The sequence below is a fragment of the Suncus etruscus genome, chromosome 20 (genome assembly GCF_024139225.1).
Source record: "Suncus etruscus isolate mSunEtr1 chromosome 20, mSunEtr1.pri.cur, whole genome shotgun sequence".
NCBI classification, from domain to species: Eukaryota; Metazoa; Chordata; class Mammalia; order Eulipotyphla; family Soricidae; genus Suncus; species Suncus etruscus.
Window position 1 is genome coordinate 42,439,182 of NC_064867.1, and position 13,607 is coordinate 42,452,788.

At 44.3% G+C, this 13,607-nt stretch overlaps 1 protein-coding gene across 1 annotated transcript in view; it reads left to right on the forward strand.

Moving 5' to 3' along the window:
- The window catches only part of PIK3R5 (phosphoinositide-3-kinase regulatory subunit 5), a 67,730-nt gene that overhangs the window by 53,713 nt on the left and 410 nt on the right, over positions 1-13,607 (forward strand). The window contains exons 5-18 of the mRNA XM_049766356.1: positions 419-557; positions 3,618-3,687; positions 4,953-5,127; positions 5,725-5,878; positions 7,034-7,117; positions 7,388-8,105; positions 8,220-8,382; positions 8,651-8,776; positions 9,218-9,346; positions 9,676-9,769; positions 9,956-10,032; positions 12,609-12,702; positions 12,784-12,866; positions 13,484-13,596. Coding sequence (XP_049622313.1) covers positions 419-557; positions 3,618-3,687; positions 4,953-5,127; positions 5,725-5,878; positions 7,034-7,117; positions 7,388-8,105; positions 8,220-8,382; positions 8,651-8,776; positions 9,218-9,346; positions 9,676-9,769; positions 9,956-10,032; positions 12,609-12,702; positions 12,784-12,866; positions 13,484-13,596 — 2,219 coding nt within the window. The remainder of the gene's footprint in view (positions 1-418; positions 558-3,617; positions 3,688-4,952; positions 5,128-5,724; positions 5,879-7,033; positions 7,118-7,387; positions 8,106-8,219; positions 8,383-8,650; positions 8,777-9,217; positions 9,347-9,675; positions 9,770-9,955; positions 10,033-12,608; positions 12,703-12,783; positions 12,867-13,483; positions 13,597-13,607) is intronic.

Consider the following 13,607-nt stretch of genomic DNA (forward strand, 5'->3'; position numbering starts at 1 on the left):
AGATTTACTTTGAAGAACAAATAAACATTTGCCTCGATTATAAGAAATTTAAATAATTGTGTTTAGGAATTCAAGACCATTCTCTAAAATGAATGGCACTACGGTATCATTTAGAGTGGCCTTCAAAGTGAGAACTTTTCAAAAAAAGTCTCATATGTTGGGTAAACTTTTTTGGTAAAAACCAGGCCATTATTGTAGACACAACCCTGGGTCCCTTCTTGTTCATGTGTCACTTACTTCTGGATAATTTTCAGTTCTTCCTGATCAGAGCCTGGGAAAATTGTTGCCATAAAATGTAGGGCCATTTATTATTTATTATTATTGTGAATCATTTCAGAAAAGAACAAATTTGAAGTATAAAATACTAGTGATCTCTCCCTTACTGACTTATCTTTTTGACGGTCCTTCTCCCTACCAGACACCACACTTCCCACCAGATTCAGATCTTCTTCTGAAAGCATCCAGAACCTACCACCAGTTCTTGACTTGGCCAGTTCCTTACTGCAGTATCTGCCAGGAACTGCTCACCTTCATTGATGCTGAACTCAAGGCACCAGGTAAGTGCTAAGCAGCAGGATCATGGGATAGGATTCCGGTTGCCAGAAGATTTCCAGCTCTTATGGAATTATTCTTTGATGATGACTCTCCTTACATCACATTTCTCAGCTAGTGTCAACCTATGGATCTCGCTTTCTAACTTCGAGTGTTCCTCTTCATTACACACACAGTATCACATACTGGGAGTATGCAAAAAGGAAATAACTTGAGGAGGAATTCTTGGAGGAAGTTAGAACAGAGGTTCAAGTCAGGAGACTCACCTCCTCATAAGCTCTGGATAGCAAGGGGTCTCTGAGGAAGCTCAGGTCAAATATAGAAGCTCCTACAATATTGAAAGAGGCTCTTGTTTTTTCTCTTTGCAAATAGAGAAATGTATGTATAGACAAGTCCAATGTCTTGCATGTGGCTGACCCAGGATGCTCCGCAGTTCAATCCCCCTACATCCCATATGGTCCCCCAAATCAAGAGTGATTTCTGAGTGCAGAGCCAGGAGTAACCCCTGAGCATCACCGGGTGTGGCCCTCCCCCCAAAACAAATCAATTCTGGAAGGTAACTGATGTTGGCATGGACAGGTTGATAGGCATCAGAGAAGTGTGGCATGGCTGCTACTTTCAAAGTTTTCATTCTGAGATCTAAAAATCTGTGGCGGAATAAGAGAACACACAAATAGGATTCACTTAGAAGTGGCTTGATATTAAAGTCAATACATCAATAGATCAGAAGAATAAAGTTACATAAGCATCTCAGTAAACACCTCTAAAACATTTGATAAAAACAAATATCTATTTCTTTTTTTCTTTTAATCAATAGATTGATTGATTGGTTGTTGGGCCACACCCAGCAGTGCTCAGGGGTCACTCCTGGCTCTGCACTAAGAAATAGCCCCTTGCAGACTGGGGGACCATATGGAATGCTGGGTTCCTCAAGGGTTGGCCACATGCAAGCAAACGCCCTATTGCTGTGCTATCTCTCCAGTTTTAAACGTCTATTTCTAATACTAAAAACCTCTCTAAAATAACTCTCTAATGGAAACTATAATATTAAAATAATTAACAGTTCATAGTGAAATACTAAAGCCATTTCCATTAAACTAATAATAATCTTGTACTTTTAAGTGTTTGCCTATATATAAAAACACTAGTAAGACAGAATTATTATGAAAAATAAAACCTTAGTTATGTGGAGATCATTATTTCCTAATATAAAAATAATAACCTGAAGATTTATAGACTACTAAACAGCAGCAAAAGAACTTTTCCATTTAACAGCATTAATATGTTACATAAAACATTAGCCAGTAATAAAACAATGCAAAAGCTATAATTTACATAGAAATTACACATTTAAAAAGAAAAAGGTGGAGCAAATAAAGAAATAAAAAAACAAATAAGAAAACAAATTTACTGAAAGAATAAATAAGCTTAAAGATCCCTGACATATTAAACTAGGATTGTAGTAATTTCACGTGTTGTGGGAATATTACCACAATCAAAATGCTAATAACTTTTTAAAATTGTAGTACGTTAAACACGGTGGTTATGTAGTTTTTTTAATGCCATATTTCTGGCAAAATACCAATAACCTTTTAATTCAAAAAGATAATGTCTATTTAAAAGAGGAAATGTTCATAATAGTACTGGTATTTATTTTTGCATTTACTGTGTGTTTATGTTTTCTTTTTTTCATATATTTTATTTAAACACCTTGATTACATACATGATTGTGTTTGGGTTTCAGTCATGTAAAGAACACCACCCATCACCAGTGCAACGTTCCCATCACCAATGTCCCAAATCTCCCTCCTCCCCACCCGACTCCCGCCTGTACTCTAGACAGGCTTTCCATTTCCCTCATACATTCTCATTATTAGGACAGTTCAAAATGTAGTTATTTCTCTAACTAAACTCATCACTCTTAGTGGTGAGCTTCCTGAGGTGAGCTGGAACTTCCAGCTCTTTTCTCTTTTGTGTCTGAAAGTTATTATTGCAAGAATGTCTTTCATTTTTCTTAAAACCCATAGATGAGTGAGACCATTCTGCATTTTTCTCTCTCTCTCTCTGACTTATTTCACTCAGCATAATAGATTCCGTGTACATCCATGTATAGGAAAATTTCATGACTTCATCTCTCCTAGCAAACATCTCTACACCAGTGTTCATTTCCTGCTACCAGTTTACCCAGTTACCCTCCCATTCTTCCAACCCCACTCCCAATCTGTCTCAATGACAGACACTTAATTTTCTTAACTAAAAAACAGCCATAGACTGTTATGAAATTGTTATCAAATTGTTATGAAAGGAGGAAAGATACTTTTGACTCATTTCTTCTCTGCATGTGAGAAGTTAGAGATGGAAGGTAGAAGAGCTTGAAGAGAAGGGATGGGATGAGGGAACTGTGGGGCAACTATAGGTCTCAGTCTTAGCAAGGAGCACACAATTAAGACTATAAACTTAGGGACCAGAGCGATAGCACAGCAGGGAGGGCATTTGTCCTGAATTCTGCCAACCTGGGTTTGATCCCCGGTATCCCATATGGTTCCCTGAACCTGTTAAGAGTAATTCCTGAGCACAGAGTCAAGAATAATATCTGAACAGAGAGCAATATTGGGTGCTGCTAGGTGTGGCCCCCAGAAACAAAAAAAAAAAAAGATTGATTGTGAACTTATATCAGATTATTCCTTAAAACTGTGAAAAAATAGGCAGAGATGCAAGATCTAAGTGAGTCTATTGAAATATACCAGTGAGCCAGTCAGGAGTGGAGCAGGGGTAGTTAACAGCTATATTGGAGATCCCACAGGAGAACTTGTTTTCTTGTCTTCTACCCACATTGCTAAACAGCAAGGCTTTATGGTAGGCAGAGCCCATTGGATTCTGGGAATCACAATAAATGTGGCCTAGAAGTTCACATATCTAATGGGCCCTTAGTCCTCAACCTCATCAAGAAACTCCCAACCTAATGGTCAAGCTAAGTGTTGCCAAGTTATAAAGCACAGACATGGTTGCTGAGTCGGCAGAGAAACCTAGGAACTGATTCTGTTTTTGTTTTTGTTCTATCACAGGAATCTCTTACCAGCGACTGGTGAGGGCCGAGCAAGGTCTGCCCATTAGGAGTTACCACAGCTCCACTGTGTGAGTGCCTTGTAAAGGGAAAAATGCAGGGCAGGGTTTGGGGGTGTTCAGGGGCCCCACTTGCCTGTTTCACCATCCTCCCCAACCCCACAGAGTTCCACCTCCATATTCTTTTTATCACCGCACTATTCCCCAGAACAGCAGGCTTCAAGGGGAACAGAAATTCTCCAGAATTGTTGGGAATGTTTTAGGTATTGGTTTCTGTTTTTGGACTGGTGCTTCCACTTGATTCATAAAGAGGTCAGAGAACTAAAATATGAAGGAATAACAACAAATGAAGGAATAATAACAAAACCTAAAACTACCTGAATTGGTCATGCCAGATAGTAGGCATATATTGCCTATATATTGTGAATATATATTGTGGGCATAAATTGTGAACTCCAGTTTTCCACAGAAGGAAACTATAAATCAGAGAGGTCAGATAACTTCAAGGTTACCAGTTTGAAAGTGTCTGAGGTACATTTTAGCCTCAGTCCTTTTCAATCACTTGTTCCATGAGGACACTTTCTGCTTTCTGATGACTGAAATAGCATTTTCCAAATTTTTTGGATTGGACCAGGACATAACTGAAAACTTATCTTAAGAAACACAATGCTCAAGTGTACTCAAGTTACCTCACCTAAAATAGAACCTTATTTTTTCTGTTGTGGGGATCATCTGAGTCATGCCCAAGAATGCCCAGAGAGCTGCCAAGGCCACACACCTCACTGTGCTCTGAGAACACAGTGCTGGAACACAATTCCACAGAGTCACACATGCAAGGCATGCACTCTACCGCTCAAACCATACTCCCAGTTCATGATCTTCTTTTGAGCAATCTTACATTCCATTCTGGCAGGATAACGTTGCTACCAAACACACACACACACACACACACACACACACACACACACACACCACCCCACACCCCACACAAGGTAAATTTAAGTTCAAAGGTCAGAGAGACAATTCAGTTGGCAAAGAACTTGCCTTACAGACCACCACATATCCTTGTACCATATATGGCCCTCCCTGCAGGAGTGATTTTTGAGTACAAAGCAAGGAGTAAGACTTGAACTCTGATGGGCATGATCCAAAAATAAACATGTTAAAGTTAAGTCTAATTTTTAAAGTTTTTTTTTAAATACCAGTTGAAGACTCCTCAAATGTCAAGACTGTCCCTTGAAACTAGGACCAATGACCTCTCAGTCCCTCTCCTGGTCTTGGTCTTGGCTGGGCTTGAGACCTTAGCAGTGCCCACAGCAGCTTTCCTTGCTCCCCAGCACTGTGATGTTGTTGAACCCACTGGAGATACATGCTGAGTTCCTTGCTGTGGCCAACAAGCTGAGTGCACCCAGACATTCACCGAACAGTGCCTACATCACTCTGCTCCTCCATGCATTCCAGGCCACCTTTGGGCCCCACTGTGACCTCCCAGTTCTACACTGCAGGCTGCAGGTATGTATCTGTGCCCTGAAGCTCAATTTTGCCCCCACTCTCAGAACCTATCCTGAGAAGCAGTCTTTTTTCTGCTCCAGTTCCATACTCATATCAGGAGTTTATGGGGTCCACTGTAGTGGGATCCAGTGTCCCACCACATTCTGAATGACCTAGTGGTATGTGGTTAGAGGGCTGGTCTTATAGAGAGGGTATTCGTTGTGCTAATCTGGATATTGGTATCAACGCTTGATCCAGGTATTGGTCTCCTGGAACCTGGCAGAGGTCAGATGATGTAAGAACAAGCTTACAATTAATCCTAAAAGCCTAGTTTCTGGATCTATCCTATGATAGATCAACTCCATGACCCTGCAAAACTACTGGTCCTCTCTCTGAGCTATCATAGTGAGATCTAAGTCCCCCCTAACTTTTAATGCCTGGGTTTTCTGCACCTTTTGATCATGAACATTCCCCAAGGTTTTGTGAACAGAGAGGAAGGTCTGGCTCTCAAGGCAGCTATGGGTAGAGGTTTGTGGTGAGATTGATATAGGACACTGGGAGCTAGAACAGGAGAGAATTGGGGGCCAGAACCAACACTTTCTCCTTCTGGAATTTCAGTCCAAGACCCTGGCAGAGCTTGTGGACATCTTCACAGAGACGGCAGAGGCACAGGAGTTGGCAACTGGCATCAGGGATGCAGCCGAGGCCCGACAATGGCTCAGGACCAAGCTGCAGGAAGTGGGAGAGAAAGCTGGCTTCTCTGATGTCTTGGGTGGGCTTTTCATTCTCTTCCCCCTACCTGTTCTATCTTCTGATGAGCAGTTCCAGTCAGCTTAGTGATTCTACTTCCCACAGTCGTTGGAAAGCTGGGCTCTTCAGAATTCTGTTTCTCTGGCATCTGTGAATGTGTTAGTCCTGTCTGAAGAATTAGGGATGAGTTACCAGCAAATGTGATGCCCTGAAAGAGAGGGAAAGAGAGTGTTAAGTGAGACCAAGGAATTTTGCTTTTTCACTGCAGGAAAAGTAGAAAGGGCGTGTGACACTCTTCTACAAGTGTCCTACATGATCACCCATATTCACCTGCCTTCCCCCCCCCCAAAAAAAAAAAAAAAACAGGAAATGTCCTCTCTACAACTCTTTCACAGAGAAGGCACAGAGCTCCCCTCAGAAACACCACTGAGAGAGCACCATGGCTTTTCATCCAAACTTTATATAAAGATGCTCAGAGATTGTGGCTTAGGCATGTTCACAGAATATGGAAGGGAACCCGGCTGCTCTGTACAGGGGAGAAGACCTTCTAGCTGCAAGCTAGGGACCAATTCATCCCCAGCACTACAGCTCTGGATCCACAACTCTCTCCCAACATGACCTCTTTTCTAAAACCAGGGGTCTATAAAGCTACTTTACAAAGTTAAAGGCAGAAAGACATCAACTTAAACTTTAATGAATTTGACTATATCAAATTATGTTCTCCGATGAATAGAATGAGCTAAATCAATCGTTTTCCGATAGAATAAGAAAAGGTATTTTCAATGTTCACATCACATAGGAAATTATTAATTATTATAATAATGCCCAAAGACAATAGAGATGAGGGCCGAAAGGACCAGCACACAATAGGAAGCTCAACACAAAGAGTGGTGAGTGCAGTTAGGGAAATAACTACAATGACAACTATCAGGCAATGTCAATGAGTGAGAAAAGTAGAATGCCTGTCTTGAATACAGGCAAGGGTTGAGGAGGAGTGGGGGGTTCCACTGGTGAAGGGGGGTGTTCTGTTTATGACTGAAACCCAACAACAATCATGCTAGTAATCATGGTGCTTAAAGATTTTATATAAAATAAATAAATAAATATAACAAGGGGCCTGGGTGGCCAACGCAAAGTGTCTTCTCAGCTCTCATCTCCTGCCCACCTCTTCTTCCAGATCCCACAAAACTTGGTAAGATCCATACTATTCCCATCCCAGTGGCCAGATGCTACACCTACAGCTGGAATCAGGACAGCTTTGGTAAGCAGCTGGCTCTGGCCTATGGTGCTGAGCTGAACCCGTCAACTATTCCTGATCCCAATCTATAGAGCCTCCTCCTCTCCCACCAGCCCTTCCACCTAAGTCAATTCTAAGCAGAACAGGGACTGTTCTTTGAGCCCTGAACTATCTTTGACACTCCCTTTTTCTTCTCTCCTAATCTTTTATTCTGGGCCATTCAAGGGAAGGGGTGCAATAGGAAATCCAATTGCCCAGACACCCAGATGATGTTGTCCCCTGCCTTTTCTGCAGACATCCTAAAGGAAATCCTGCTCAAAGAACAGGAACTACTACCACCAGGTATCCTGGGAGATGAGGAACAAGAGAAAGAAGAGGAGGAGGAAGAGGAGGACTTGGAAACCAATGGGCACTGTGTCGAGAGGGACTCTCTGATCTCCACCAGCTCAATGGCCTCTCAAGACTCTACCCTGCCCCTTCTCTCATCCCAGGTCTCAGGGGCCACCATACCTCGCCAGATGTTGACTTCCTTTGTCTCAGGCCTCTCAGATGGCCTAGACAGTGGCTATGTAGAGGATAATGAGGAGAACTCTTATGAGGGGCTCAAGAAGCCTGGCAGTCAGGAATACAAGAGCCATCGCAGGTCAGGGCAGAAGTTCAATAAGATCTGTAAACTCTTTAAGAGTACCAGCCATCTTGTACTGCGGAAGGACTCTCGGGACCTGGAGGCCAGTTCATATACAACTCCTACCCTTCGGCGGGTGGGCAGCCTCTCCAGCCCCCTGAACAGCCCATCACTATACCCATCCAGGACCCAGCGCTCCCGCTCCTTGCCCCAGCCCAAGCTCAACTCCCAGCTGCCCAAATGGCTCCTGGCTCCTTCTTTAGGCCACCAACGCCGGCGCCCCTTCCTGAGCGGTGATGAGGACCCCAAGGCTTCCACACTTCGTATTGTGGTCTTTGGCTCTGATCAGATTTCAGGGAAGGTGGCTCGAGCTTACAGCAACTTGCGGTAAGAATTGCAAGAGAAGCAATCACTCCCACCCTGGGTGGTGGAGCAGGGATTTGGGGCTTGTGACTTAGGACCCAGAAGAGACCCCCCCCCAAAGCTTCCTCTCCTTGCCAGGCGGTTGGAGAACAAATGTCCACTACTTACACAGTTCTTCAAGCTCCAGTTCTTCTATGTGCCAATGAAGCGGAGCCCTGGCACCAGCCCAAGATCGTGCCCTGACCCTCCAAGCCAGATGCCCCCAACCCCTGCAGACTCCCCGAGGCACTCCAGCCCTGCAGTATGTCCCCCACTTATACAAACTGATTGGGAGCATAGAGTAGGCATGTGTGGGATTCACTTAAGTGGAGTACACTGGCTAGAAATTAATGCCTGTGTTAATGGGGCACCCCTTCTTGCTTAGCTTTTGCTCCCAGAAATGGTCTCTGTCCTGTATTTAAGGATGATGTTTTGTGTCCAAAATGGTACCCGTAGATGCCATGTTGGTCAAAGGAGCTGTGCCCACTGGTTCCCTGGGGAATGGAAGTAACTTCTTCCCTTTGTCCCAGGAGCTGAGGACTGCCCCAGGGGCAGAAAATACCAATGACATCTCCTACTACCTTGGTATGCTCGACCCCTGGTATGAACGTAACGTGCTTGGCCTCATGCATCTACCCCCAGAAGTCCTTTGTCAAGTGAGTTGTTCCCAGGGAGGGACAGAGGCTCAAGGGCTGCTCAAAGAATCACTCAGAACTATGGCTGGTTTGGGGGATCCACTTGGTGTCTCCAAGGAGAATCAGGCTATCTTGAAAAAGAGATTAGAGGTTGAGTCAAAAACTTGAATTCGGGTCTTTAGATGCCAGAAATAGGGTCACTACTGTGACAGGGAGGGGCCACAGAAGTGTCTAGAGTATGAACACTGGTTCTCAACTCCCACCTTTGTCCAGCACAACCAGATCTCCCTCACTATTCATAGTCTATGTTACAGAGCAGAGAGTTGGACTGTGGATCCTTCCTTGACCCTTCTCCACTTCATTATCTCCTTCCTGGTTCTATCTACTCTGTGTATGTGTTGCTTACAGTTCATTTCTCACATTCTCTGTTCCACTTGTCCCTTGTTCCTCTGTCCCCACCAGCAGTCCCTGAAGGCTGAGTCTCGGACCTTAGGAGACTCCCCTACCCAGTTGCCCATCCTGGCAGACATGCTACTTTACTACTTCCGCTTTGCTGCCCGGCCTGTGCTGCTGCAAGTCTATCAGACAGAGGTAAGACACCCTGCTACCTCCATTACCTCTTCCCCAGAATCTCTAGCAGACCTTCCTTCAGGTCCCAGCCTGTGTTTTTCAGCTCCTACAGTCAGGTGTCCTATGCTGAGAAGGGTCTGGTGGGTGCTCTGGGTTTTTATTGTTGTTGTTTTGGGGTCACACCTGGTAATGCTCAAGGGTCACTCCTCCTGGCAGGTTCAGGGGACCATATGGGATGAGGGGGATAGAACCCAGGTCCATTTCGGTCATCAGCATGCAAGGCAAGCGCCCTACCATGGTGGGTGCTTTGGGAAGGTTCACTTTGATATGCAGATGTTTGCCTTCTGCAGCTGACCTTTGTCTCTGGGGAGAAGACAACAGAGATTTTTATCCAGTCCCTGGAGCTGGGTCACTCTGCTGCCACACGTGCCATTAAGGCTTCAGGTAAGTGTTGTCCTTGTAGCGACCAATGGGAAGATGGGAAGCAGGATCAAAGGGACTAGGATGAGTTCAGGGGAGGTGGGGAGAGGGGACAGGAGGTGGAGCTCAGAGAAGTGGGGTTAGAAGGAGGAGGTGAGTCCGGATAAGGCCAGAGTGAAATGAGGAGTGAAGAGTTTATGCATGGTGCAGGTCGTGGCAGCAAGCGACTGGGCATCGATGGTGACCAGGAGGCCGTCCCTCTAACACTACAGATTATTTACAGCAAGGTAAGAATCTGTCCCTAATTCTCCCTCCCCTATGAATGGACTCATATTTCCCTGTACCTCTCATTAAGCAAACTTCCTGGCTCTAGGGTATTCAAGAGAAGGGGTCCAGGGATAGAGCAGACATCTCTGGCCTCAGGACTGGGCAAAAGAGAGACTTCAGAGTCCCAGTAAAGGTTTAAGGAGGTGAAGACAGGGCTGAAGGAGATATTGGGCCTAGTTGAGTACATGGTAGGTGATACTGGTGTAAAGATATCAGGTAAGATATATGAGAGGGAGGCACATTAGCTTACCAAGGAACAAGTGACTGAGCATGTTACACCCCGGGACTCGGGACAGTTCAAAAAAATCTTGACATCACAGTTGCTTACCTGCTTTCTGTCCTTAAAAAAGGTATTTATTTAGGGGCCGGAGAGATAGCATGGAGGTAGGGCATTTGCCTTGCATGAAGAAGGACGGTGGTTCGAATCCCGGCATCTCATATGATCCCCTGAGCCTGCTAGGAGCGATTTCTGAGCGTAGAGCCAGGAGGAACCTCTGAGTGCTGCCAGGTGTGACATAAAAACAAAACAAAAAAAAGGGTATTTATTTAGCACTATGAATGTCAGATTTATTGCTCAAGAAGAGGAAATAGCAGTGAACAATAAAGGCTAGGCCCTGACTTTCCTGCAGAAAGGAGACATATAAGAAACTAGAAGGCATAAATAGATAAAATTAGGTTAGTTTAGAGAGGCATATATTAAACACTTTTGGGACTCAGGCATTATTCTAGGCCCAAAAGAGGCTACAAGAGGGAACAAGTATTTTCATTCTAAAAGAGGTGATATATATTGGTTAGAAATATACCACATGATGTGGAATTATAGCTGTAACATTCAGATAAAGAAAGGTACTAATGGTAAGGTCATTATTTAACTTAGTCAGGTAAAATTAAAGAAGGCTTTATGAGGGGCCGGAGAGATAACATGGAAGTAGTGAGTTTGCCTTGCATGCAGAAGGACGGTGGTTAGAATTCCAGCATCGCCTATGGTCCCCTGAGCCTGCCAGGACCTATTTTTGAGCATAGACCCAGGAGTAACCCTTGAGCGCTGCCGGGTGTGACCCCCCCCCAAAAAAAAAAAACAGAACAACAACAACAACAACAACGGCTTTATAAAGAAAAAACCTTGAATCAATCTTGAAAAAAAATAAACCAAAATGTGTTTAACCTATAGAGAGGGAAACTCTCTGCTGGTGGGAGACTAGCACAGCAAAGGTCCGATGGCAGGAGAGAACTTGGATATAAAGAACCCTTAAAGATGGCTAATGGGAAAGCAGAGAGAGAGAGAGAGAGAGAGAGAGAGAGAGAGAGAGAGAGAGAGAGAGAGAGAGAAATGAAAATATGATGCTAAAGTGAAGCTAGAATAATGGACAGGGCCATACTACCAAAGCCTTGAGTGCCAGCAAGAGGGATTTTGTTGTTTCTCAAAGAGCAATGCCCCCATTGGATGCCCCATATGTATGGTGTGACTGAGAATGCAGAGAAAATTGGATTTTTCCCTTTAGAGGCTCCATCTGGTAGTTCTGTGTAAAATACATGGAAGAACAAAACACAGTAGATGTGGGAAAGTCAGTCAGGAGGCTGCATTGGTTGTCCAGGAGAGAACAGTGGCAGCTTGCACTAGGGTAGTGGAAGAGGAGAAGATGGAAAGAAATAGGAGAAATATGTGAGTGGTGTGAGAAGCAATGCTTTGGAATGCATAGGAAGCCCAAATCCCTAGACTGGTAGTATAATTTTTAGAAGATTTTTGTGGGGGAAGAGCATGAATTTGTGTCACGATGGACGTGAGATGCCCTTGGAAAGGAGGAAAAAGTCAGAATAGGTAGTTGGATGGAAAGTGACTGGGCCTAAACTCAGAAGTGAAGCACAGAGATGTATATACAGACACCAATGGAAAAAAAAAGGGTCAAGGTTAGATTCCCTGATAAATAAAAATAAAAAATAATGAAGAGGGTCTAAGATAAAGTCCTAAGACTTACGCCATACAACAACAGTGAATGGTAATTGCACAGAGAAGAGGGGTACCACCCAGACACATGAGACTGAGGAAGAACTAGGGCATGCCAAGTTGGAAGCACACGTTGGGGGAGCAATGGCCAGAGTCAAGTACTCTTGAGGTATTCTTGAGCTTAGCAACAGAAAATTCCCATTGAAAGGGACATCCAAACCAGCCCTCAAAGAAGGGAATTCAGGTATAGCTTTGCCAATAGTTATGCAAGCCTGTCTCTTTTATGCTCTAATCTTAACAAGAGATCAGCAAGACCACCCTTTGAGGCGTATGTGCCCTGAAACATACACAACACATGACACATGCATGAAGCCAATGACCCTAATGACCCATTGCTACTCTGTGAAGCCATTAAGATCTTGAAGAGTTCAAAGGGCTCTTGATGAAGAAACCTGAAGAGATGGATGAATGAGAGTTCTTGGATGGGCTGAGTGTGGGTAGCTTTGTATTTCTGGTGGGTCAAGAGCCTCTTCAGTAAGACAGAAGTTGGTGGAAGTTGTGGGATGAGAGGTTGTGGCTTTGCATTTTCAGGGAGCTGTCAGTGGACGAAGCCGTTGGAGCAACATGGAGAAAGTCTGTACCTCTGTCAACCTCAACAAGGCCTGCAGGAGGCAGGAAGAACTAGGTGACTGGAGTGGGCAGTGAGGGTGGGTAGGGCAGTGTCAGAAGGAAATTGCAAGCTGGCCTAAGTGTTACTGCTTTTCAGATTCCAACATGGAAACCCTAATGCTAAACCTGACCGAAGTAGTGAAAAGGCAGAACTCCAAATCCAAGAAGGGCTTTAACCAGGTAAGTTCTTCCTTCGCTTTAAAGTCACATCATTGACAGACTTATTGGGCATGTGTGTGTGTGTGTGTGTGTGTGTGTGTGTGTGTGTGTGTGTGTGTGTGTGTGAGTAAAAGGAGCTTCCGAGGGGTTCACTGAGGTATGTAGGTGGGAATAAAAAGAGTCAGAATTAGAGGTATGGTTTAAGGATGTATACATGTGGAATGCTGTGGAGTGTCAGGAAAGAAGCCTTTGAGAGAGGTTATGTAGTTGTAGCAAGATTTAATGATAGACATCGGAGAGCCTTGCATCTGTGTTGTAGAAATGAAAGACTCCCATAGTATGAACTGTGATTTGCATGATTCCTCCTGGAGGAAGGGATTTGTTTCTTTCTTCTAGACTCAGGAAAAGGGAGAGTTTGGGAAGGGGTCAATGCCTGATGGAGATAAGGAGAATGTCCCCAAAGGAAGCATTAGGATTTCTCAGGACGGACTTCTCCTACTCACTCCACCCACAACCATTTGCTCTGGAGAACTACCAGCCAAGATCACACTTATATCACCAAGACCTGGCTAGGCAATTCCAAGGGGAGAAATTGCTGTGCCAAGGCATGAGGGGGTTGACCTGAGCCCTCCTTTCAGATCAGCACATCGCAGATCAAAGTGGACAAAGTACAGATAATTGGCTCCAACAACTGCCCCTTCGCTGTGTGTTTGGACCAAGATGAGAGAAAGATTCTGCAGAGTGTGATCAGGTAGGAAAGAG